Genomic DNA, 27165 nt, shown 5'->3' on the forward strand with positions numbered 1-27165 from the left:
ATGAAAGATTTTTTTCCCCCCACCATTTGCACGTTGGGCAGTTCTGATTGAAGTCTATGATTTGTGCCTAGCAACCAAAATTATACAAAGACACTACATCGGTCATTCACAGATTATGACAAATGAGCCAATTTCACTTATTTGGTGGCAAAATGATTATTTATTCAGCCATCCATTTTCTTTGCCGCTTATCCTCACAAGGGTCGCGGGGATGATTATTTATTTACTAGAAATTATGCATCTTTATTCATCGAGCCTGGAGTGAAAACGTATGGCATGTGAGTGACTGAAATTTCATGGTGGCAATAAAATTTGGACTAATTGTATCTTGGTGATTTAAATGGAATATTGGGGGTTTTACTTAGATTTTTAGTTTACGCCAAACATCTGTCAAATCCATCAACATGTCGGTGTTTTTGTATTCAATTTTAATTTATTTTATTCTGCTATAAAGTTAGCAATGCAAATGAGAACTCTTGGTCTAAATGGCGTAACCTGGAGAAAAAAAATAAAGGTAAGATAAAACAAAGTATTTTAGGAATATGACTTAACAAGCGGCGGCACGGTGGTTCAGGTGGTAAAGCGTTGGCTTCACAGTTCTGAGGTCCCGGGTTCGATCCCAGAGCCACCTGTCTGGAGTTTGCATGTTCTCCCCGTGTCTGCGTGGGTTTTCTCCAGGCACTCCGGTTTCCTCCCACATTCCAAAAACATGCAACATTATTTGGACACTCTACATTGCCCCTAGGTGTGATTGTGAGTGCGGCTATTTGCCTCGATTGGTTAGCAACCAGTTCAGGGTGTCCCCTATCTCGTCCCTGTTGACAGCTGGGATAGGCTCCGGCGCTCCCGCGACCCTTGTGAGGATAGGCGGCTAAGAAAACGGAGGGATGGATGGACTTTACAAGCAAATGCCTGGTGGCGTGAGAACTGCTACCCCCAAACAACTCCTAAAAACTAATTAATAGAGTAACACTACAGTACTTGTACAGTACATAACACCTGAGAAGGATGCAAGTAGAGCTGAAGTGAAGAGTGACAACAGTGATCCTTTTTTCACTAAGATGCGAGTTTAAAGTGGTCGAGATGGTTGCTAGTTCTCACACAGTGGAAAAATAGTGCATCCACTCGCCTCAAAAAATCATTTTTGCTGCATTCAATTGAAGTTGGCTGCTTATGATGTTAGATAGGAGTTAGCTGCTGATTTCTGTGCTGGCCAGTGACAGCACCACGGCTGTCTGCTTTGACTCAAATGAGAGACGCTAGCTGTTGTATCAAGTGCTGATATTCAAGTCGAGTTACTCCTAAAAAGCTCATAAACTACACAATACAACTCCCATGGAGACCCACAGAAGGAGCAGAGAGTATTTTAAATGAATATTTAAAGTCTATACGAAGGTCAATTTCTGGTAACGGGTTTTACATGCTGTACATAGGATTTCGTGTAAAAGTCCAAATAACACGTCCAAAGTCCTCTTTTTTTTTTTTTGGGGGGGGGGGGGGCAAAAATAAAGCCATACTGTTAACGTGTATGTAGGGAGTGTAGCTTTATATAAATGAGTCAGAAATGTATAGGGTTTGCACTTCAGGTGAACATTTTTGCCAGTGTAGCATATGGACGTGCGTTGGGCCTATTCATGGTTTTGCCTTTGCCCAAAAAAAATAAATTCACACCTGCATAGAATACGGAAAAGGTCCAGTGTGCTTTTGAACGAAAAAAAAAATAGAACGCAAATGACCAATAAACACCAATTTTTGTTTGTCGTATTTAAAGTGTTCGTGCAAGCTTGAGCTAGCCTGGCTTGACGTTTTAAAGTTGTATAAATGTGAGCGGCTTCGTTTAAAGTTAGCAGGTGCACGTGTTGCGGTTCATTTGGGCGAAAGTGCTGACTCGAAACAGCCGTCAAGATGTCGTCTTGGACTCGACGCGCAAGGCGAAGGAGGACTCACCTTTGGGATGGTTCATGCGGCGGCGGCGGGGGCGGTGGACAGCGGTTCCCGCCTCCCGCGGAATGCAACCGTGGAAAGCCGACTCCCGGTTAGCGAAGAGCCGGTGTCATCGTGGTGCTCGGCGGTGATGAGTCCGGGAGCTCAGAGCGGCGGGAGTGGAGAGGAGGAAGACCACGGAGGGAGGGAGGGAGGGAGGAAGAGCTGGACTCCAAACAAGCACTATTATTAATAATTCAAACCTTCTTTTAAAATAATTGCCGCTTTGTTTAAAAAAAAAGACTTAAAAATAAAATAAAATCATCCATCCATCCATTCATTTCCTTAGGCGCTTATCCCCACAAGGGTCGCGGGGAGTGCCGGAGCCTCTCCCAGCTGTCAACGGGCAGGAGGCGGGGTACACCCTGAACTGGTTGCCAGCCAATCGCAGGGCACATGGAGACAAACAGCTGCATCACAATCACACCTAGGGGCTATTTAGAGTGTCCAATTAATGTTGCATGTTTTTGGAATGTGGGAGGAACCCGCAGTCCCCGGAGAAAACCCACGCAGGCACGGGGAGAACATGCAAACTCCACACAGGCGGGGCCGGGTTTGAACCCGGGTCCTCAGAACTGTGAGGCCAACGCTTAACCAACTGAGGCAGCGAGCCACAAAATAAAACCTACGTTTATCACAGATTAGATAGATAGATAAACAACTCAAGTTATTTTTTTAACATGTCGTAAAATAACAGTACAACCTTGAAATACGAATTTAATTTACTCCTTGGTCACATCAGTAATTCAAAACAAATCATCTTTCCCCACAGAAATGAATGAAAATGCTATTAATCTGCTCTAGTCCCGCCGCCCGCCTCTCAAAAAAAAAAAAAAAAAGAAAGCTATCAAATATTTTTGGGTAATTTTCTAAGTACAAGAGAGACAATACAGACATACTGTACAGGAGTCTTGACTCATCTCTCTGCCCATCAGTACGGCAGTAATAGTCATTCTTTGCAGAGGTCGAATAATATATGCCTGTAATTATATATATATTTTCTATGTACTCGACCATTTTTGTTCAGATTGTCATTGCTGAAAGGCAGAGAATGGAAGTTTCAAATTGCAAGCAAGATTCGAATCCTCCCTTTTACGTCCCCGTTGCTGCCTTGCGTGCCTGCATAAACAAACACCTCCAGCTCACTTAAAAAAGATCCAGTAAGGCAGTGACTTGTCCAAGGATTTTAAGAACGGAATGTTTTTTTGTTTTCATTTTTTCAAACTGCAAATTCCAGCTTTAAATGGTAACAACAGAGCCACGTCAAAGCTAATTGTTAGCCCATGATGTTCCCCATTATATGCTAGGGGAGGCTAAATGATTTCTCTCCATATACATATTAGGCTATGTGATTTGTTTTGTATATGTGTAATTTTATGTTTAGTTTGACAGCAGCCATCTTGGACTGGCATCTCTTTTATGAAGTATCCTCACTAATCATATCTGCCAAACTCCTGCTTATGAATTTCGTTGAGTCAGCTGTCACCATTGAGCACGATGTCAAGTTTGCGCTTACAATCGACAGCCCGCATCTCAAAAAAAACTTGTAAATTGTGTCACTTGTAGGGATAGCTCGCCACCACTGGACTGTAAAAGCTTTTAGTCAATTAAAAAATACGCTGAATTAATTTGATGAAGCATTTTATTACACGGGCAGCACAGTGGAACGGTTACAGCATCTGGCTCACAGTTCTGAGGACCAGGGTTCGAATGTCGGCCCCGTCTGTGCAGGGTTTGCGTGTTCTCCGCGTGCCTGCGTGGGTTTTCTCCGGGCGCTCCAGTTTTCTCCCACAGCCCCCCAAAAAAACATGCATTGATTGGAGACTAGCTTGCCCTTAGGTGTGATCGTGGGTGCGAATGGTCGTGTCTAGGTGCCCTGTGATTGGCTGGTGACCAGTTCAAGGTGTACTGAGGATAAACGGATGAATGGATTTAATGAAATGTATCAGGCAGACTGTGCCCCAATGGTTATCAAGTTTGCCCCACTGTTTGGGGGACCTGGGGTCAAATCTCTGGTCTTCCTGAGTGGAGTTTACGAGTTTTCTCCAGATGTTCCTTCCACAGGCCAAAAAACAAATTTTAATCCCATTTAAAAAAAAAAAAAAAAAAACCATCATCTATATTTTAAAAATTAACAGTTTTCAAAGTGTACTCTCAACAATTAAGTGGCAAAATTGAATAAATTTATTTAATCAATTTCCACATTTCTGACTTTATGCTCGCTCAGTCCAACCTTTTTGTCAAAAACTAACAGTACATTGGAGCAGTGTCAGTACAGCAAGCGGGATGTGTATTTTTAGAAAATACTGCAATGGTTAGGGCATTTTTATTTTAAATGGTGGGTGTTTGCCCCCCCTAGTGTTGAACAAGAGACAATGCAATGTAAAGTGAAGGAAACACCCACCAGCAAAAACAACTACCTATAAAAATGTAATAATTAATGCAAACAAGGAACATTTTAATTTAGTAAAATTTAATTTACCAACAATTATAATTCTTCCATAAATCTTTTCAAGTTGGCTCATAAATGTTTACACAGTATAGTTGGTTGACAAAAATAATGTCTTTTCCCCCCTCCTCTTTTTACATCTTGTGTCAGTTTATGCAGCATATTGTAGAGCAATTAAACATGATATTTATGCAAATTTTTTTTTTTAATAAGACTAAATGTGTCAGGTGAGTTTAAAAGAACTTTTTGTTGTTGCTGTTTGGAAGCGTGTTAACTCTAGAGATGAACGCACGGAGTTGTTTGTTTTTGACTCAAGATGCTAAAAAGGGAAAACAGATTGTCACGTGGGGCGTGAAGAGCAAACGGGCCCATCACCGCAGACAAAAGAACCAGCGACACCTGCTTCGCTATCAAAGTCCAAGTTCCTCACGCCGGTCCTTCTAGTCTTCTAAATCCTCGTCTTCGTCGTCCTCGTCTGTCTGGTCCCTGGTGTCCAACTCATCCTCGTCGTCCACCTGCAGGCGCAAAATGTCGTATGTGCTTACATTTGGTTCGTAAAAGTAGGATGAAGGTCAATTAAAATGGGCCGACAATCTTGTTGTATAGCAAATAGTAGCAAGTTTTACTTGAATTCGGTTTTAATCACTAACATAATTATCGACATCAGGCATCTTTGAAAGAATTATATATATATAAACAGTGGTACATCGATTTTCGAATGTCTCTGTTTTCGTACAAATCTGTTTTCGAATGAAAATTTCTAGATTTTTTTGCTTTGGTTTTCGAACGAAAATCGGTATTCGAACGCCCCGAGAAACCGTGTTGACCGAGGTGAGGCTTGGAGGAAGTCGAAAAGTTGCTTCTTTCTTTCTACGCTAAATCGAACGACATCCATAATTTTGGAGATCACCCTAACAAAGCAGAATGTTGCAGAGCACTGCAAAATTTCAATGACTTTGTTATGAGCCACTATAAGAAGGTGCTGAAAAGATGGCAGAAACAGCCTACATTGGAATCTTTTTTTGTCAAAAAGGGGCGAGTCACCCCCACCGAAGACATTTGTAACAGTTGTTTTGCATTGCTTTTTTTCTTTTGTTTCATTAACCCTACCTCTAGTTGCAAGTTCATTTTTTTGTACGTTACGTACTTTCTGTGCAAATAAAAAACAAGTTGTATGCCCCCCCCCGCCTCATTATTGCTTGTTTAAAGTTATTCTGCACTTTTGTGAATAAAAAAAAAAAAAGGTTTACAAGGCTGGGGGCCGAGTTGCTACAGATACAGCAATGCACTCCCAGCCTAGAATATTCTACTACTAAGGCATACATTTTAAGCAAAAAAAATATATATTTCTTAAATGATTTATTATATAAAGTATTTAAACTATACATTTATTTCTATTATGCAGTTTATTATCAGGAAAAGCCAAGAAATATTTTTAGGCTTGGAACACATTATTTCATTTTCTATTCATTGTAATGGGAAAACGAGCTTCGGTTTTCGAACGTTCCACTTTTAAACCGGCTCTCTGGAACTGGATTGTGGTCGAGAACCGAGGCGCCACTGTATTTTCAAAATATACTGCTCAGTTTTATAACAGAGCGATGCTGTCACCTTGTGGCATTTTGTGGGCATTTCAGAAATTAAAAGGTGGTGTGATATTGCTCATAATGTAGCCAGACCACTTGCTATGTAGCATTAAGGACAATTTCTGGTTCTGTGATTATCTTTGTGATTTTTCTTCTGTTCTATTTAGCATTACAACAGAGTGATTCAGTCATTTAGTGGCATTTTATAAATTTTACAGGAATTCCCAAGTGTTAGGAGGTCCTTTCCTATATCACCATAAACTCAATTTCCAGTACAAAGGTTATCGTCATCAGTTCTACTGCATACCGTCTCTCCGAGGTCTTTGAGTCTCTGCCTGAGGTTGTGGATCTTCTGGTCCTGGTCGGCGAGCAGCATGAGCAGGTCGTCCTGCTCTTTCTTAGACTCGAGCAGGTCCGCTTCGAGCTTGGACGTCTCCGTCTGCAAGATGGCCGCCGAGCTTGTGGCCGAGGCCGCCTGCTGTTCCAGCTGCGCCCGGCCCTCTATCAGGCCCCGGACCTCCTCCTGAAGAGTGAACGAAGACATAGCAAAGAAAAGTGTACCGTGAAACGCCATTTGTTGCAGGGGGATATGTTGGAGACCCATCCTCTAGAGAATTTATGAACTAGTTTTGAAATCAAGGAAAATGTGTTTTTCAACTATTCTTGATGCTTGGTAACGCAAAAATGCTTGCAGTATCACAACCTTATCATTTATGATATGACCATTTGAAATTTTGGTACAGATTTGAACAAAAATCATGGAAGTTGATACACATGATCACCTTCGCGGGCCACATAAAATCATGCGGTGGGCCGGATCTGGACGCCGGGCCTTGAGTTTGACATCAGAGATATAGACAATAAAAAATAAAATAAATATATATATATATATATATATATATATATATATATATAGTTTTACACATATAAATGCACATTAAATAATTATAAATATAAGTTAATATAATATTTAAACGGAAATATTTTCGAATAAATTGTTATATAATATATGAACACAAAATTGTAAGCATAGAATGTATAGAAAAAAACTGTACATATTGTAGTTTGTTTATGTTATAAGCCTTTAAGGGGCGGGGCTCAGTAGGGTGGCGTCACTTCAGACTCTGCAGTCCTCTGTGTGTGCTCATTAGTTTGTGTTTTACCGTTTCCCAACATTCACTCAACAGCTGCAAAGTGCATCAATGAACCCTAATATAGCAGGAAACTGTACCCGATTTTTAATTGATTAATTAAGTTCCAGTGAGAGATATTTTCCACACACTTTCAGTTTCTCCATCTCTGACGTCTGCACCACCAGTCTGCTCTCCAGTTCGGCCACCTTGGCGGCGTCTGCTGAGGTGTCTCTGCTCGGGGAAGCATCTGACGACTGAAGAGTTTCATTTTTATTAGGAATTACACTAAGTGTAGGGAAGAAAGAAGGAATGATTTTTCCCGTGTTTACCTCAGTTTCCGATCCTGTAAGCAGGCCTTCATTGTTCATCTTCAGCTGGTTGATCTCGGTTGCTTGCGATTGGACCTGACTCCTCAGAAGCTCCAGCTCCTAGAAGCGAGACAAAGTCGTGACGATGAAAACCGGAAGCACATTGTATCATCATCGTCGTCGTCATCAGTGGTGATGTGACTATCACCTTGAGGAGTTCCGTGTTGTCTGAGTCTCCTCTGGTGCCTTCACTCGGCTGAGATCCTTCGGACCGCTTAGAGAATAAACACAAGCGTAGAAAATGAATGCGCAGTACACAGTTTTTTGTGTATAGTGAAGCGCCGCAATTCACAGGTACTGAGCCCTGCCACGAAAAGTTAAAAAATCTGCGAACAGGTGAAACAGGGTGCATAATGTGCGATTAAAATTCTTGATCTTTGGGGTACTTACAAAACATTGCAAACATGTTATTAAGACACGTGGGAACTGTTCTGAATTCCCGGGGAAAAAAAAAACATGGCTCCTTTGAAGTAGTCAAGATTCAAAGTTGTCCTTGATGCGAGGCAAAATATTGAACACTATAATAACAGAGGTCATCTGTATAAAACTGCTTTTATTCCATCCATCTATCTATTTTCTTAGCCGCTTATCCTCAAGAGGGTTGCACGAGTGCTGGAACCTATCCCAGCTGCAAATGGGCAGGAGGCAGGGTACACCCCGAACTGGTTGCCAGCCAATTGCAGGGCTTTTATTCCTAACTTTGTAATTAATATTTAAGTGAAAACCAAAAGTCAACATTTTAGGCAAGTTAAACTGTACTCAAAATTCATTGCGAGCCACCACTTACTAGGGCTTCAATAATGGCGTCTTTTTCACTGAGCTGCGACTGGAGAAGGCCGTGTTGACTCCGCAGCGCCTCCATCTCCTCTCGAAGCTGCGCCGCGTCTTCGTTCTGCATGCCATTGAAGTGGGTTCCATCTCCCAGGGTGTTGTTGGCGTGACTCGGGTTTTCCTTACCTACATGCACGCATATCAAATCCATTTGATCATGGGTGGGGTAACATTAGTGCTTGAGGGCCATGTTTGATTTTTAAAATGGAATGATGGTCCAAGTCACACCGTCTGAGGGTATGAGGTTAAAAAAGCTGCAAGTGTATGTAAAATAAACTATTATATAGTTGTTGTTTTTTTTAAATTAAAGATAACATTTTATTGTACTCTTTAGAATGAGTGTAATCATAATTAATCAATAATTTCAGACAAAAGTTACATGTATTAGTAAAATATGTGCTATTTCGCTTAAAATGGGTGACAACAGAAAATTGGTCAAAGCCGTTCCAGCCTATTTTGAGCTTGTCTATGTCTACTTATCCGCAATGTAAAAAAAAAAAAAAAAAAGGAAACTAAACAAATTGGATTACTATATTTTTTTCTTCCTAATATTTTCAATAAACTGTCACATACAAGTGTTTATAAAAGAAATGTCCAAGAAAAAAGATCTGTAAAAATACATTAGATGCTTATTATCATTTCATTCCGCTGTAAAATATTTTTTGAATTGACAATTATACAGATTATCCCAATCTGACAAATTATTACTTAAACAGTATCAATAGCAAATAAGATGCATGTTATTTTATATTGGCTAACAACAACATATTAGCTTGTGTTGGTGATTGTAAACGCGCTGTTGTGGTAGACATCACAGATGATCTTAAATATGAAATGATCCCAAACTCTGAATATTCCGCTTAAAGCCCCGATTTATTTCTACATGGAGTGGCGCGTGCAAGTGATGTAACAGTCTATGGAAAACATGATCCTTCAGAAGCTTTGAGCAAGAGATATTATTTCGACCTTTCGCTGTAATCAAATTATTCGATCAATTATTGATGGAAGAATGAATTAAAAAAACACTAAATACAATTTAATTAACCTGTTTTAGGATAAAGAAAAAAAAAAAAATCAGCAAAACCAATCCAATGAATATTACAGGACTGATCATGCAAATGCTCAGTGGGTCACATGGAAGAACGGAGCGGAGCGCATCCAAAATATTCGATGGTGGTGGCATTATGTATTCAGCTATGAGGTTAGGTCGGTGAACGCACCCAGCTTGAGCTTGAGGAGGTTGTACTGGTCCTTGTGCTGCTGGATCTGGCTCAGCTGCTGGGCCATGGTGGTCTGCATCTGTTCAGTCTGGGTGGTCATGGAGGATACCTGCTCCTTCAGCTCCTGTATCTTGGCGTCCTGACCACAGAAGGAAAATCAGTTGCAGAAGTACTTACACACGGAACGCGGGTTTTCCCCCAAGGAGGAGGGAGGAGGGGGCTTACCTGTTCTCTGATCAGCTCTTTGTACTGTGTGACGATGTTGTCGTGCTGCTCCAACGTCTTCTTTACCTCCTCTTCCTTCTTCTCATCCTCGCTGGACTTGTGCACCGCTTTGGTTATGACACCTGTTTACACCAGAGAGACAAATAAGTTTTGAATTATTCTGGAAAGTATGCTTCAAAAGTCACAAAACTTAACCAAACAGGACATTTGAGTTTTTCTGTCTTTTTTTTTTGTCAGAGTGGGGATGTGGGGGCTTACATCACAAGACTTAACATAACCTGCAAGACCTCAGTTTACCAAGTATAAAATGTTCAACTATGCACATTTTGCTATTTGTTATATTTATTAAAACTGATTGACTGCCCCCACAAATGCCTTCTTACAAGATCTCAGCGTGCCTCTCAAGAGCTCAGTTCAGTGAGCATCAAAGAATTACCTCTGCACACCCATGTTACTTTTTCTTGAGGTTTTGGCAGTGCTTATTGGAAAAAAAAAACTCCAAAGGAAGTTAGGTCAGATTATATGCTAAATTCAGTGTTTTCATTATTTTCCATTTGAAACTTATGTAACAATTAATAGTCAAAAATAGTTATATACAGCGTGTCCCAATGTACTCCGTGTATTAAAATTTGGACTCTCATTGGCAAGTAAGTTACTTGAGCGTCTTTCACATTTTAATAGTGGTTAACTCGGCTTTACATACGATTCCGTCATTAAGGGGTGAGTGGCTTTTATATCAATTGTTAGTACAGCCTTGTTAGCCATTACACTTGTGTGGAATTTCAAAGCCTGTACAGTTATCAGAAAGGATGGGAACAGTTTAAAAGATTGTTTCTATTTGAATCATTGGGTGAAAATAAAACTAAAAGAGGTTTCCTGTATACTGACCCTCCAGTTCTTTGACCAGCTTAGTGAACTCATGGTCAAAGAGCATCTGATCCGGGGATGGGAAAACTGGCTGCGGCTTCTGGGCGGCACGCGAGTACAGCTCGTGCTTAGTGACAAAGCCCAGCTTCTCCACAAAGTTCTCCTTGCCAATTCGCTTTTCGATCAGCTGCTTTAACTTCTCTCTAAGGAGGAAAAATACACCCCAAAAAATTATTTTTAAATCTTAGGCTCCAAGTGAAGGGATCTTATAGTGAAGCAGAGGCGAGCAGCTCACTTGGTGTAGTTTTCCAGCGAGTTGTCATTGTAGTAAATGCAGATGCCCAGCAGCAGCGCACACAGGCCCTGGACCAGACGTTCGTCCTCTCCCAGGTTCTCGGAGATCTGCGCTGTGAGCTTTTACAGCCGAAGAGTCAAGGGAATTTACAGAAAATTTACATTAGCAGTGATGAGACCCATTATAAATGTGTGTCTATGTCTTGGTTGACTAACAGTGGCAGCTAAGAAGCCAACATAGCTAAACTAATGCTCATTTACCAGACTTCCTGGTCACAAAAAAAAAAAAAAACCAATTAAATATTTGAATCAAACTCTTCTGTGGTGTATTTTTCTATTATAGAATTTTGATCCAGGCCCAATACTGAATTATGAAATGTATTTTCCCCCCAAAAACTATTTCATTACAAACAAATTAAACATTCACTTTATTTTTGATTTTCAATTGAAAACAGCAAACAAAATGAGCATGATTGAGACTGACCATGACTCCAAAGCCACTACAAGGATACAAAGGGGACATTTTCCTGATTGTGCAGAAAGTGCGTGACGGCGATGGGACAGTTGTTGATCCACGTGCACAGCAGTATGAGGAGACCCACTCTGGTTTGCACCTTGCTACCCTGTGAAACACAATGGACATCTTCAATAATACTATATTATATAAATGAGAATTTCAGCTGGAAGCAGCCGCGCAAGATGACGTGCATGTTAATACGACGTTGACTGCATAAAATTGTCTTAAAAAGATTTATCAAGGGGCAGCGACATCTCAACAAAAGGTAAACAATGAAATAGGTGATGTTCAGTCAAATTTTTGCATCTTAAAAATAAAAAAAAATAAAAAATAAAACAATTCTAAATTCCTCCTCAATTACAAGGATCTTTTACACTACCTGAAAATGTTTTTTAAAGTATTTTTTGTAGTATATGTTATATCTAACCAAATTTTTATGTTAAAATGTTTTAATTATACATTTTAATAAAACTAAATATTAGTTTACATTTTAAAAATCCTTAAAACATTTTATAATCAAAATATTTAACAATAAATATTTAAACCTAAAAATGTAAACTTGAAGTTACATTAACTGCCCCCCGATTAAAAAGTCACCATTTTTCCATCTTTTTTCCTTCTCACTGTCCTATATGATGATACGGAATATGAGCTATTAATAGGGTTAACACAAAAATAAACAGCCACAGCAGATGTGGTTAGGGTGAGCAATACAAGCATTTCTTACAACAATCTCGGAATGATGGGGAGAAAGGACATTTTCCAAATTAATATTACACAACATGACAGGGTTTTGAATACAGACTAAATATGTAACTGTCCACGTGATTTTCTTTCATCCGTAATGAATCATTCCACATCTTGTAGGGAACAAAAAGTGTTGTCTTGAAACCATAGTGGGGTGGAAAGTAGCTGCAGTTGGAGGCTGTGAGCCACATGCAACAAGCTATAAACTTAGCATTTCAGAACCTATGTACCTTAGAAAGAAAAAAAATAAAATGATTGTTTCAGAACTAGACTCAGAGTAGGATGCAATGCACAAAAGTGAAAAACAAATTGACTTATTGGACAAACCATCCACAATGAGCTATGTATGTGTGAATCTTATCTTCATATTATAGAGATATGCTCAGGACTCACTGAATAAAAAGTACAAGCATTTGCACTGCAGGCCAACATGGGTTGGAAAAAAAAAAGATATACTATGTTTCCGGAAAAATGCCCCCAACACACATACTCACAAACAAAACACAAAGAGAAAATATATACAGATAATAGGTAGAGCCAGTATGGGATTGTAGAACGCCTGCAGAGTAGACGTTGCAAATGTAAAGCTGGCATTTTCGGTGCTGGTTGAAGAAGTAATGTTACTGCTTGCGAATAATAATATTTTTGCTACGTGATAATTGATGATGATGCAAATGTGAATCGTTACTCCAATTAAACACGGAGGATGTCATTTTTTGTTCTGTCTAAAAACAAAAAGACAAAAAATGTAATGATCAGTCTCGACCACGAGATGGAGGTATAGAGTAAAAATGTACTGAAATACCTATTTACTAGTCATAACACTTGTGAGAGGAAAAGTTATAAAAAGATGAATCATTTATCACTTTTAACAGACCGTAATCCATATACTTAATTCAGCATCTATTCGAAAAGTATTCTACAATTGTACAGATTGCTGAAAGTAAACAGTGTATATTAACAACAAAGTTTAATTCTGCTAACAGTAAGAGTATTTGATCAACAAGGTCGAGATGAACTGAATCAACATGTTTTCATTAGATAAGGGAAATGAAACCCAGAGTTTCTGGGATGTGGGAGGAAACCGGAGTGCTCAGATCAAAGCCACAGGCACGGAAGAACATGCAAACTCCACACAGGCGAGCGACGGGGATTTGAACCCCGGTCTTCAGAACTGTAAGGCCAACGCTCTACAGCTGCCAAACTGTTCCGCCGCGAATAATCATTTTAATGCTAATGTTTTTGCTGTGTTGTAATTGATAATGCAAATGTTGTGAATGATTACACTATAAATGCTAATAATCCAAGTTATTCTAATTAACATTGAGGGTGTTTTTTTTTTAAATGTGGTAAAGTCAACCTGCCAATTATCCACATTTGAAGGTAATATATAATCAGATTATAAATACTAATAATTAATAAAAATGTTTCAATTAAAAAAAGAAAGGGAATAAATGATAAAAATAAATATCTTTATTCTGCCCTGTGATTGGCTGGCAACTAGTTCAGGTTGTACCCTGCCTCCTGCCCGTTGACAGCTGGGATAGGCTTCAGCACTCCCGCATCCCTCATGAGGATAAGCGACTAAGAAAATGGATGGATGGATGGATGGATGGATAAATATCATGATAAAAATTTATATGTACGAATAAAATCCTCCCCAACAGAATACAATAACTTTATAATTTTGCAAATGCCAGTAGATGCCTGGCCCTCTGCAGTTGAGTAAACAAACGCTAAGGAGGATCCCCGCATGAAGAAATACGATAACTGAAAAGCCCCAAAGGTGCAATTTTGCACATGTGCAGCCTGATTATAAGCCACAGGATAGAAAGGGGAACCACGAGTTGATAGTCACCATTATCCCATTCACACACAAAGCGCCCCCCCCATGGAAAAAAACATTCAAAACCACCTTCCTCCTACACAAGCCAAGCTGAGAAGCAGCAGAAAAAAACTAAACATGAAAATCAGACACTCAAATGACACACAAACACATGTAACACGCACTTTACTCACCCGCCGGCTGATCTTATCACCCTGAAAAACCACAACGTGACACCGCTCTAAATCAATGAAACTCGAACTTTGACTTCTCAAACTTTATCACAGGAAAAGTCTTCCCAAGTGCTCCGAACCATAATGCCAATAAAACATCACTACCACCCCCTAAGTTTCAAAGGTACAGATATTATCAGTGTAGTAGAGGAGTGCGAGCTCCCTCTAGTGCTATACGACAGAATTACTCCCTAAGTAGAGTTCAGTTGCATTTAACTTCAACTTCATTCAAAGCATTTGCATTGAATCTTTCCGAATAGTTTATAAGTAGCTACAACAGAGAAATTCATTGATAAGAAAAAAAAAAAACATTACTCTTGCAAACATTTTTTTCCTAGGTATTTCAAATAAAAACACCTTGAAACAAGTGAAAATTGTCTAAAACAAGTGAATTTTTAGGTAATGAGTTACTTTAACTGTCATCAAATTACTTTTAACTAGAAATGGTTAACCACATTTGCAGTGTACACAATTTTTTAAAATGATACCCAAAAATACCAAATTGTATTTTAAGTGTTTAGTATTTTGCATACCCCCACGTTCCGACTGGCAGATACCAAGACGGGTACGGGGACCCCAGTTTGACAACCACTGTAGTCAAACATCACCCCCCACCCATAACACCTTAACAGCGTCGACTTCTTGCTTGTCTACCTGGGAGAGGATGTTGGTACACTGCTGCAGCAAGGACACGGGAGGCTTCCCCAAGCTGGTGGCCAGCTGGACCCGCAGCAGCTGCTCCTTCTGGGTGAGGTTGTCCTGCAGGGCATGCGCCAGGGCCACCGACGCACACCAGTTGGACAGGGAGTCGGCCGAGAAGAGCCCCCCGCACAGCAGCTGCCCAGCTGAGATGGAATTGGCTGAGGGGCGCACACAATACAATAGGTAAATCATTACGTTAGCGTTAACACTGGAGAATAGACTCCATAACATTAAACTTTAAAAATACGCAACGTCTTTAAAATTAGAATAATTTCAGCCATCATCAACAGAAATGTATTGTTTGGATAGCCCACAAGCTATCATTTACACTCAGGGCTGTCACGTTTCTTCAGATGTACCGAAACAGAGAATACTAAAAGACCCACTAAAGTCTGTCTGTCCATCCATCCATCCATCCATCCATTCATCCAGCTTCCTAGCCACTTATGCTCACAAGAGTCGCAAGCTGTGCTGGAGCCTACCCCAGCTGTCATTGGGCAGGAGGCGGGGTACACCCTGAACTGGTTGCCAGCCAATCGCAGGGCACATTGAGACAAAACGCCACATCCACAATCACACCTAGGGGCAATTTAGAGTGTCCAATTAATGTTGCATGTTTTTGAGATGTGGGAGGAAACCAGAGTGCCCGGAGAAAACCCACGCAAGCACGGGGAGAACATGCAAACTCCACAAAGGCAATTCCGGAATTGAACCAGAGACCTCATAACTGTGAGGCCAACGCTTTCCCGCTGATACACCGTGCCGCCCCCACTAGTCATTTTTGTGATTTGTTTCTAAGTATGTTGAATGCGTTTGAAGTGCTGAAAACATGCAATGACAGAACAATATAGTATTGAATTGTTGAAATTAGTATTATACTCCTGAGGCCCCGTAGCTCAGTGGTTAGAGCACTGGTTTGGTAAACCAGGGGTTGTGGGTTCGTATCCCACTGGGGCCTCCACTCCCTGAGAAGGGTTGCGTCAGGAAGGGCATCTGGCGTAAAAATTGTGCCAAACACACAAATGCGTTCATCTGAGATGACACGCTCTGGCGACCCTGTAAGGGACAAGCTGAAAGAAACACACAGTATTATACTCTTTCACCATCTGAGTTGTCTGGACAAAACGTTATCCTATAGAACACAAAATGTCAAAGGGAAATAGGCTCTCCTATTAATTACAGCCAATTCTTCTTCTTCTTTTGGCTTGTCCCATTAGGGGTCACCACAGCATGTCATCTTTTTCCATTTAAGCCTATCTTGTGCATCCTCCTCTCTAACACCCACTGTCCTCATGTCCTCCCTCACAACATCTATCAACCTTTTCTTTGGTCTTCCTCTCGCTCTTTTGGCTGGCAGTTCCATCCTCAGCACCCTACTCCCAACATACTCACTCTCTCGCCTTTGAAAATGTCTATTTTTTATTTATTGATGCTATATGATGCTCAAGGTCACCCATGGCATGGTTTGATTTAAACGGGACAGGCGCATAAATGCTGGATGTCGTCTTAAGGTGATGATGCAGCATCTCTGTGTCAAAGAGGCTCGACAAACAAATTGCCTCCCTGCTAACGTACGATTGCCTATAACAGCTGACTCATGAACACTGTGACTGACCGTCAATAGTGGAAGGCAGTAGAGTGGCCACGATCTCCCCTTGCCCTTTCTGGTTCTTGTACAGGAAACACTGGAAGCAGTAAAGCACAGCGCAGCGCAGCACAAAGGGTTGCCTCTCGTTGACCATGGACATGAGCAGGACCACAATTGCAGGTCTACAGACAATGACGAGAGCACAGATGAGGAGATTGTTTAGGTGTACAGTAACCGCCTGGTCGAGCCCAAGAGTTATTGACAACACCCTAAAAATGTTTAGAACTGACTACAATAAGAGTTTAAACTTTAGCTATATTGCAAAAATGATTCAAAAGCAGTAAGGTATCATTTCCAAGGGAACAATTAAAACTAATAGGCTCACAGTGCAGATTATTTGATTTTGAAAAAAATGCACAAGAAGTGTGTGTCTATATTCATCTGTAGTGAAAACTAACTTCTGCTAACAAGCCAGGGTAAACAAGGCCCCACCTTGGATGGAAGATGTGCTTCTCTTCAACATATAGTGAACACTTGCATTATCGTGGGTTGGTGTCCACAAATTCAGCTATTTGGATTTTTTTTCGGGAGAAATTCTCCTTATTTGTTGAAAAAAATTACCATTAAGTTTTAGTGGTAATGTCAGGCCAATGGGACAGTTGTTGATCCACAATTACTTTGGCATCATATTTTCGTATGTCGGCATCATGGAACGAATGTGTGTTGAAATGAGTTGAGGAATTTTATTCAGACAATTGAAGTTATCCTTGGAATTTCATTTGGACAAAATTAGCGCTTTGCCACAATTTTGTGGCATCTAAAAGCAATACATTTTCTATGGCAAATTTTCCTGCTAAGTTACAAGGTTTGTGGTCGCTAGCCCTCCCAAATATTTGGGTTCACTACTTTTTTTATTTAGCCAGGGCTTTACAAATAAAGAAACACATTACTGTACTTAACATTGCATTGTTTTACCTGGGTGGGTTTGATGGCGCATTGACTGATGCAAAGTAGTCCTGGTTGACCTGTGACCCCCTGATGACTTCTGACACAGTATTGATGGTCTACAAGGAAGTGATTACATAAAGTTAGAAACAAGAAACAAGCATACTTCTCCAATACTCAACTACCGATTGCGATTTACCTCAGTAAGAATGTCTGCCGGCACGCCGGTGGCCATGAGGATGGTGCACAGCTGCTGTAGCAGGCCACACTGATACATGGACTTCTGACAGCTGGCCGTAGCTCCTGGCGAGTTCACCGGGGACACCATGACTCGCACCAGCTGGGGATCAACCAAGACAACACAGAGAATTTCGGTTCTCTCTACAAAACAGAGCCAGGCCTGGGGAATTACAGTCTTACTCATTAAGTAAAATGTTTGTGAGGAAAAGTATTTTTCTTGAAGATGAAATTTTGACTTCCACAGTTCGCTGAGGTGCACTTCATACACAAATAACGTGGCTGTGAGCTGATTTACAAAGTAGTTCACAAAAGCACAGTGATTTTCCAATTTGGCCACTCACGGTTAATGATTTTTCTAACCCCGCTGGCGAGTATTTTTCAAATAAATGCTTAGGTAGGTTTACTAGTACTAAGAAAAAGAGAACACAAAGAGCAGAACAACTTTCACATCAACAATTGGCAAGATGGTGGGCCCAATGACAGTGTCCATTTATATGCGGCAAAAGCAGTGATTTATCCACATATTGGAAAATTTTGACCCCAGCTATGTGCTTCCAAGCAGCAAATATTTTACTATTATTTTATTTTTTAGGTCACCGTGTCTCAGCTATATAACTTTTCATGAGTAAACACTGCAGGAGCGTTAGCAACGGACATACAGCTGAGCCATGCAGTTTGACACTACATTTTAATATTATGTTTAATATTTAAAATGTTCACTTGTTAAAGGATTGTGTTTGGACCAAAGGAACATTTTGTCAAGGGGAAGTAATTACTTTCAAATCATCTGTTAAAAAAAAAGATAATTTTTGGAGAAGTTGATAATTATTGCTGGGGGTGAGATGATCAGAAGCGGAAATTTAATTTTTATGAAAGAAAAGTCGGGGATTTTATGTTAAGGTCATATCACCCTGCCTTAAAAAGCCCAACAATGATGCTGTATGGTACCTGCAGCATTAAGTGGAGGTTGGTGACCTTCTGCGCAGACCAGCCGGAGTTGTCGTCGCCGACCTCGAACCACGGCCTCATGCGCTGAATGAACGAACCCTCCTTGAAGAAGTTCTGGTTGGAGCTGTTATTCTTGAGGAGGTTACGCAGTAGTAGCAGGCAATCCTCCACCACAATGCCTGCGCACATGAGTGACGTACAGTCTTAATAGTGTATTTTTAGTGGAGGAAATCCACCAGGGTGGATTGCATTTACAAGACACTGAATCACCAGAATAACATAACATTAGGCAGCAGCAAATATTTTCAAACTTCAGCTCTCTGAGAAGCTAAAAAAAATTATTCCACAGGTGTTTTGAGTCCCACCCCCCCCTTGTACTTGACCACAAACATTTTCCCACTCTTGCATTTAACACAACATATACAAGAAATGTTTTGTGAAGCTGGATTGTTCGACCTGTAATAGAGTGATTAATAATTCATTCATTTATTTATTAACAAATCAGAGATAGTGCCTACGTATACAGAAAGAATTCCTGCATTGGAGCTCCTTGTACCTCCGTCGCTGCTCCCTTCTTCTGTGATGATATCCAGGAGGCGCTCAAAAGCGTTCTCAAAGGCCACAATTTTCTGAATGGCTGCGTTGCCTTTAGTTAGCTGCTGGAGCAAAAGCAAGCCCTGCGGAGATGGGAAAGGAGCCAATTTGGTTGCTATATTTTCCACAAAATCAATACTAAAAGAAGAAAAAAAAAAATCGCAAAGTTCTCACATCATTTCGGATGACTTCTCTGGAATCGGCCAGCAGGTCCATCAATCTGGAGACACCTGCAGGTGAAAATAAATGGTTTATACATACCAGAAAAAGCTAGAGGACATGCAGCAAACAACGGATCACAAACGCACCCATGGGGCTGACCAGGATGATGCTCTGCAGCTGGACACACTGGTTCCTCAGGAGGGCTGTCAGCAGTTTCACAGCAGGCCAACGCACGTGGAAGTCAAACTCCTAAAGAATAAACGTGCAAAACAATACAGGGTTCAGGTGGTATCTGTAAAGCTGACAGTTAGCGCAAAATTGAAAGAAAGTTCTTGCCAAAAATATTTGATACTTATTCCCACAAATAGTGGCCAGAGACATTTGTTATTCAACCTCAGATCAGGGGAAGCCAATTATTTAGTGAGTTATTCATACAAAATATAATTTATACACAGAACACAACTGTGGGATAGCAACAGTACTAAGAAAAAAAGAAATCACAAGAGGAGGGATTCCTTTGCAATAATGTATTGTGATGGCCCTGAGGATGTGTTACATGGATTGTTGCTACAGCTCCAAAAGCCCTTGAGACAGTGGAGGTGTCTGTGATTTGTGATTAGATAAGCGTGTTGGGGAGGTGGGAGGGCCAGTAGGAGGAGGAAGAGGTCTGTGGGATGAAGGCTGAGCATTGAATGAAACAAGTTATGTTTAGTGGGGGGTGGCTATGGCCTTTTCAGTCGGGCGTGCAAAGTCCTTGTGCTTTTATTATATTTTAGGATAGACTAGCATATTTTCCAAGTGACCATGCTGTCATATTTCCTGCACCATTTCTCTTTCCTTTTTTATCAATCCTCCACTTTTGAGGCAATGCTACTTGTTTCCTGTAAAGTGTCCATATTAATATTAAAATGTGATGGGCGATGAGTTCGCTTCAGCCTCATAACGATAAAGTCAATGCATTGACAAGTCCGTCCAACCCCGAATATATAATAACTATAAAAACACATTTGTGCAAGTAAAGCCCTTCTCTGTCGAATAAATGCCTAGTACTTCATGCAAAGTCGACTGTGGTACTGCATGCGCAAGTCTGGTGTGGCGGAGAAATATCTTAGAATAGTACAGGACAGGTATGAGGGCAATTGAACAGTGGTGAGATGTGCCGTAGGTGTGTCAGAAGAATTTAAGGTGGAGGTGTGACTACATCAGGGATCGGCGCTGAACCCCTTCCTGTTTGGGGTTGTAATTGATTGGCTAACAGATGAGGTTAGACTGGAATCCCCTTGGACTATGATGTTCGCAGATGATATTGTGATATGCAGTGAAAGCAGGGAGCAGGCGGAGGAACAATTAGAAAGATGGAGGCACGCACTGGAAAGGAGAGGAATGAAGATTAGCCGAAGTAAAACAGAATATATGTGCGTGAATGCGAGGGGCGGAGGAGGAAGAGTGAAGCTCCATCGAGAAGAGATAGCGAGGGTGGATGACTTCAAATACTTTCGGTCAACAATACAGAGCAATGGAGAGTGTGGTAAGGTAAGGATGTTTTGGAGACAAGATTCGAGAGAGCAGACTTCAATGGTTTGGACATGTTAGGAGGCGGGAGAGCGAATATATTGGTAGAAGGGTGCTGAGGATGGAGCTGCCAGACAAAAGAGCGAGAGGAAGAGCAAAGAAAAGGTTGATGGATGTTGTGAGGGAGGACATGAGGACAGTGGGTGTTAGAGAGGAAGATACAGGAGACAGGCTTAGATAGAAAAAGGTGACACCCTGAGGCGACCCCAAACAGCACAAGCCGAAAGGAAAAGAAGACTAAATCAAGCCCCTCCCCTGTCCACTATGTGAAAAGAATAGGTGGTACTATTACCATACCCTTAATCTTAGCGGCATTCCCCCTCACAGAAGAGAACAGTACCTCCAACATGGTGAGGAGCAGCGTGATGTGCTCGGAATCCTGGATGAAGGCCTCTGTGAACTTGGCACCAAGGTCATCTGCTTGCTTCTGGGAAGTCTCATCTGTTCAAAAAAAAAAAAAAAAAAATATATATATATATATATATATATATATATATATAATATATATATATATATATATATATATATATATATATACACACATATAATGTGCCAGAAGAGCAAGCAAACACAGGAAAGACTACTTGGAAGTTTGCCATATTCAGTTGGCTGTACTCCAACACTGTGAAAGCTCCTTAATTAGATCAGTAGTTTAACTCTAGCCTCCGCCACACAGGGATCCAGGAAAATTAATGCCTAACTTAGGGTTCGTTAACATAAATATCAATGAAGTGGGATATTGCACTACTTTAAGTTATACGATCAAAATACAATCTGACGCCCCTTAATATATAGTTTTTGATACAAAATACATTGACTGTTCATCTATTATTAATAACGATGAACTGTCTTGTTTATTAAAAATATTGTTGATATGAGGTTTGGCTCGGAAAGGTAATCTTTTTGGGGTTTTCAGGAAACGATGCATCTGCACACCTTGGCTGGGATTAGTGAAACAGCCTACAGCCACACAACGAAGCATGTTGCCAAAAAACTGACCAACACTCCTGCGATCAAAGCCAGGAACGGAAACCCTCGTTGACAACATGGTGCCCGTACACCATTAATACCAATGATAAACAGCGACGAGTGTTCAGACTTTGTTTACTCCAGCTTTGAGTCACAGATGGGTCGAAAGAAATTCCAAAATCATGCCTTCTTTTATTACTGGTTCACTCACCTACCAAAGATGATTTTTTTCAGAAACTTAATTACCGCCCCCTCCACATCAGAAGCTAACATCATCTTATTATCTAATTATGGAATGCCGTGTTGCTGGATGAAAGTGGACACCACTGTGGCACCGTTTTGCCTTGGTTCTTGAAGTCGTTTAGCTTGAGGAAACTAGCAATGGCAACGTAAGTGTTTTTCAATGCATTATTAACGATGGCCTTTTTCAACGATGAGCAATGACTCGTGTGTGTGGTTGCATGTGTATGGTAATGGTAAAAGGGGGGAGGCAATCATGCACAGTGAAAAAAGTTTTACCTTCTGATTCGTCTGTGAGGTTAACACATGGAAGAGAAGGAGAGAGAGAGACGACAATCTTTACATTCAAAACAGACACTGTCGGCGTACAGGAGGAGGGCAATTGCTCACATGAAGAACAACAAATTTGCCTTTTTTTAATAATCATTATGAAATTCAATGTTTCTAAATCAGTGGCAACGTGGTCTCTACCTTGCTCTTCTTCCTCGTCGTTGCAGATGATGTTGTACAGCGTGTCCAAAGCATAGCCAAGAATTTCAGAGTCAGACCTAAGTCAAGGAGACAAGAAATTGCTGGGCAAAGCATGCTTCAATTCGATTTTGACAAAACCATATCACGGTCATGTTAGTAAGACACCTGGGAACTGTTTTGAATTGCTAATTGTGAATCGTATATCACCTAGAATTTTAGTTTTACATTATAGCTGACAACTCCTTTTTACACTCGCATTGCAGCTTTGTAAAAAAACATTACTTGTATAAGGTGACAGTTTCAGTGTGAAATTAATTATTTCTTATGACGATAAGAAAAAAACAAAATGAGTCTCAGGCACATTAATACCTACCTGTCAGTTTGCAAGATGTTTATCAAGTGATCCATTGCTTGCGTGCCAACCTCTATGCGATATTTCTACAAAACAAAAATAGAATTATTTTAAAACACACCAATACAAAACATCTATCCATCCATCCATTTTCTTAGCCGCTTATCCTCGTAAAATTTGAGGGAGTGCTGGAGCCTATCCCACCTATCAACGGGCAGGAGGCGGGGTACACGCTGAACTGCTCACTATGGCCGGTACAAGACATTAAAAGCTAAATTATTCAGAGCTCCATTTGTCACGATAAACTCATGGAAATGAAATTCCTAACAATAAGCCTTCCAATTGGAACAATTTTTCCTGGATTGATAGCCTTAATTCTGTTTAACGGCGGGTCTGTCATTCACTTGACAAATGAAAATAAATTTTTCATTTAAATATTTTAATTCAATTCTGCTTGGTATAAGAGATACTGTGAACACACAAGAAAAAAAATCCATTTCACTTAATAATTAGCGACCAATTAGTTTTCATGAATGTTTCATTACAAAATACCAAGGCTTTAATTTAAAAAGCTAAACAGTCTTCATGTGTTGTGCACCTTGTTTTGAGTAGGCAGCATTTTGGCATGTGATATCATTTACTAGGATTATGCAATAATATCATATTTTGAAATACTACATATACAAAGAATTCTAAGGTCCATGTTTTGTGTTTCCATTACTTTTCATGATGTTTTGGTTTAGTTCCATTTGGCAAAACCATCTTTGATTTATGATTTCTTGTAGGGCTTTCTAAAATGCTAAGCTAGACTAAATGAAAAGTGTGAATACTTGTCTGCTTCTGACTATGTTGCGACCTGTATTCACAAATGAATGGATGTTATGCGTGTTGCTGACAGCGTTTTCAATATTGGTATCAAGGTACTTTATGCAGGTTGTAATGTGAAGATTGCAGTTTTGGTATTGTGACAACGCCAATAAAAACTATGAGGCAGATGTGATTAGAAGTCGCTCACCTAAAACAACTGCAACTTGAGACCTTACCTTAGAGAGGGATTTAAGAGCACGGACCGCATCCCTGCGATCTTCTAGGAGAGTCGACGAGGCGACTCTGTCACACAATTTCTGGATCTGTCACAAGAGGAAGTGTTATAGTTATAAAGCTAATGTTTCTGCTCAAAAATGAGAAACTCCAATTCTGATTTCATTTACAAACAAACCAAGCAGTTAATGCAAATAAAACAACTGCGTGATTGGATCAATACTTGACTGCCTGCTCGCCGAGGCTTGCATTTTATACTTAAATGTTGCCGGTGAATGATCTCAAGCATTGATAATGAAACATTCAATATTAAACTTCAACAAATGACATCTGTCCAGGAATAATAAAACAGAACAGCTGTCAATATCAAATATTTTTAGAATCAATTATTCCATTACTTGACCAACAAAAAATGTATTTTGGAAAATAAATCAAAAATATTGTTTCCAATTAGTTTATTACCCCAATTATTGTTTATTTGGAACAGTTTAATGACTGAAATTTTTTTTTTAAAATAAACAACAACCAAGCAATATGATGTAAGAGGGAGTTCCATACTCACAAACCTTTTTGAAACTGAGTGCTACTTCTTCAGTATTGCTTAATGCAAAGGTTTTCCTTTTAGTTTGATGGAGACTTTTGAGGCTGCATCCGGTTCAAATGTCAATTCTCGGGCTGCAAATAATTCTTTAATTTAATTGACATTTTTTTCATAAATTGATTATGATTAAATTACTGGTTTGGTCTTTAACCTCCCAGAAAATAGGGAAAAATATTGATCTATGCTTTCCAAAGTCAAAAGAGATGTTTGTCAATATCTTACTGTGATTTATTAAAAAAAAAAAAAAGAAAGAAAAAAAAAGGGACAATCTGTGAGCTTTCAGAAGGACTACAGAAATCTGACAATATTTCCTGCTTACAGGGTGAAATCATAGGATGTAGAAAATTTCAAGTTAAGCAATGCCTTTAAACAACTACTTTTCGACATAGGTAATGTTTTATTGATTGTTGTTGCGCCTATGATAAAAAGGACACAACCCAAACAAGAATGCAGCTAAAGCAAATTGGTGATTCGATTAATATGTGACTGACCTTTTTAAGAAAGGCTTACATTTTATACTTGAATGTTGCTAATAAGTTAATAACATACGATTCAATCAAGCATTCAGTCTTATACTTAAACAAAAAATAAAAAATAAAAAAATGACAAACACGAAATGTACTGCATAAATATATAAAATTAATTAAAATTACACTAGATTATATTAATTTAATACATTCAATACACTCAAAGAATAAATAATAAAATAGTGTGTAACAACGCCACAAAATGACAGGTTAGCGGAATTAGCCCATTAGCATTCACGAAGCTAATTATTTCAAACCATGGGGTAGACCAGATATATAATTGTAAAGTTTCTAACTTATGATGATGACGGGCGTTTTTAAGTGGAGTTTAAAGGCACTTTAAACCCATCGTTGCAGTGATTGGGAGTAAATGATAAACTAATCTTAATCAACCAGAGTTAGCTTCGTACCGTCTCCGCTCCAGTCGGCTGCGGCCCGGCTGCCTGGCCCCCCATCACTCCTCGGATGAAGTTCATCTTTGCAGACGTCCCCTTGGGTAAGTACGAAACTCCAGAGTCTCTTCTCAATGATTTGAGTGAGAAAAATATATATAATGGAAAGTTGACACAGCCGTGTGTGTGTGTTTTTGTTTGTTTGTTTTTATGTGTGAGGTGACAGATCGACCCCGGAACTCCTCGCAGGAGAAAGAAAATGCGCATGCGCGAGGACGTGGCGATACGTGTCCCATTAGTGGTACATTTAAAGGGCCAGAACCACATTTTGTACCCATTACATTTTGACCTTCGTGCCGACGACTCCCCTGAACTACGGAGGTCAAAGTCGGCTGCAGATTCAGTGGTATATTGTGGTACATCCGGTTGCATAAAATGCCGTACAGTAAAGACAAGGAAACTCGGAATCCCATTCAAATGAAAATATAATTTTGGTGCGTTTTTTTTTTTTAATATTACCCTCGGTGCCTGTAAAGTGCAAACACAAAAACAGAAGCGGAGCGGAAACACCAAAACAAAAGCTCGGTGCAGCATAAGCTTAATTTTTAATATATTTTTTAACAAATCCATATTTTTGAAACAAATCTCAAATTATATTTTTACCAATGAAAGGTTATTCGTATTACCCTTGTGGCAATTGTATAACATTGAACGTAAGTGGGACAATTTGCCGGGATCCTTGTTCGCACACGGAATGCAATTTACCACTACGTACTCGTTTAACGCTTCCATTGACTAGTAGCTCAAAACAGGTCCGTCACGTAGGGCAATTTAGGACAAAATTAAATAACCATTTAAAATGATATAATCAAATGTTTTGAAGTTATTTTACTTTTCAATTAATAAGTTAGATACATCTGCTCATATCAAACTTGTGTAATCTTCAGGTAACTAAAATTGTACAAATACTGTATACAACTTGGATGGAAATCCAATTTACAGTATTTACTTTTGTTAATGAATTAACTTTCAAATTAAAAATTGTAACCCGAGAGTTTTTCAAAAATGTATATTTTTTTCCAGTGTATTTTTATTTTTCTAAATTATTTCTTTGTGGTGGCACAGTCGTCAAACAGCACATCTGCCTCACAATCCTAAAGTTGTGATTATGAATCCAGTGTCAAATCCTTTCTCTGTAAACAGGTTCCGGCTGTGCTTGCGTGAGTTTTCTCTGGCTATCTGGAGTAAAAGTATGAATGTGAACGCTTGCTTGCCTATATGTTCCCTACGATGGATTGGCGACCAATCCAGTGTGTAACTCACCTTTCACCCAGACTCAACTGGGATAGGCTCCAGCCCAACTGTGAAACTGGTGCGGATAAACAGTGTCAAAAATGGATGGATAACTATATTGTTGTCACAAAGTGGCATAACCATAGAAACAGAAATGGAATTTGAGAAAGTCTGTCTGAAATAACAGTAAATCACAGATGTTCATGAGATTTGGTTTCATACTTTTGAGAATTTTTTTTTTCCCCATAAA

General features: G+C 39.8%; 2 protein-coding genes and 1 non-coding gene across 5 annotated transcripts in view; 1 reads left to right on the forward strand and 2 right to left on the reverse strand.

Moving 5' to 3' along the window:
- coro2aa (coronin 2Aa) overlaps positions 1-2298 on the reverse strand; it is a 34667-nt gene extending 32369 nt beyond the window's left edge. Inside the window, exon 1 of one of the 2 annotated variants that reach the window (XM_061830746.1) lies at positions 1948-2298. The gene's annotated coding sequence lies outside the window, so the exon portion shown is untranslated. The remainder of the gene's footprint in view (positions 1-1947) is intronic. The other variant, XM_061830744.1, reaches the window with a different exon arrangement.
- A 2141-nt stretch (positions 2299-4439) lies between these two features.
- uso1 (USO1 vesicle transport factor) lies at positions 4440-25896 on the reverse strand. Of its 2 annotated transcripts, XM_061830737.1 has the most exons (25): positions 25641-25896; positions 24105-24191; positions 23083-23147; positions 22710-22786; positions 22518-22529; positions 21370-21470; positions 19604-19706; positions 19470-19525; positions 19258-19378; positions 18702-18880; positions 17713-17853; positions 17544-17632; positions 16596-16750; positions 14933-15138; positions 11469-11579; positions 10958-11076; positions 10684-10865; positions 9796-9917; positions 9571-9709; positions 8307-8476; positions 7668-7733; positions 7481-7579; positions 7301-7405; positions 6326-6541; positions 4440-4947 (listed from the first exon to the last, which is right to left on the reverse strand). In XM_061830737.1, exons 1-25 carry the CDS (start codon positions 25887-25889, stop codon positions 4873-4875), a joined length of 3045 nt encoding a protein of 1014 aa, XP_061686721.1. In that variant the 5' UTR covers positions 25890-25896; the 3' UTR covers positions 4440-4872. The 2 variants fall into 2 exon arrangements, with proteins under 2 accessions (XP_061686721.1, XP_061686722.1); XM_061830738.1 differs by lacking the exon at positions 22518-22529.
- Positions 15866-15938, forward strand: trnat-ggu (transfer RNA threonine (anticodon GGU)). Its single transcript has one exon. It is a non-coding gene; the product is annotated as a tRNA-Thr (tRNA).
- Positions 25897-27165: the final 1269 nt, after the last annotated feature.

The sequence above is a fragment of the Syngnathoides biaculeatus genome, chromosome 9, assembly GCF_019802595.1.
Source record: "Syngnathoides biaculeatus isolate LvHL_M chromosome 9, ASM1980259v1, whole genome shotgun sequence".
Lineage (NCBI taxonomy): Eukaryota > Metazoa > Chordata > Actinopteri > Syngnathiformes > Syngnathidae > Syngnathoides > Syngnathoides biaculeatus.

What these genes read in the sequence shown, in the direction of transcription:
- uso1 (XM_061830737.1), bottom strand. Translation starts at nt 25,889, where the DNA reads ATGCGCATTTTCTTTCTCCTGCGAGGAGTTCCGGGGTCGATCTGTCAC. An exon ending in ACGCCATTATTGAAGCCCTA is followed by an intron (nt 7,734 to 8,306) that starts GTAAGTGGTGGC and finishes TTATTCTCTAAG; the next exon opens with CGGTCCGAAGGATCTCAGCC. An exon ending in ACAACACGGAACTCCTCAAG is followed by an intron (nt 7,580 to 7,667) that starts GTGATAGTCACA and finishes TCTCGCTTCTAG; the next exon opens with GAGCTGGAGCTTCTGAGGAG.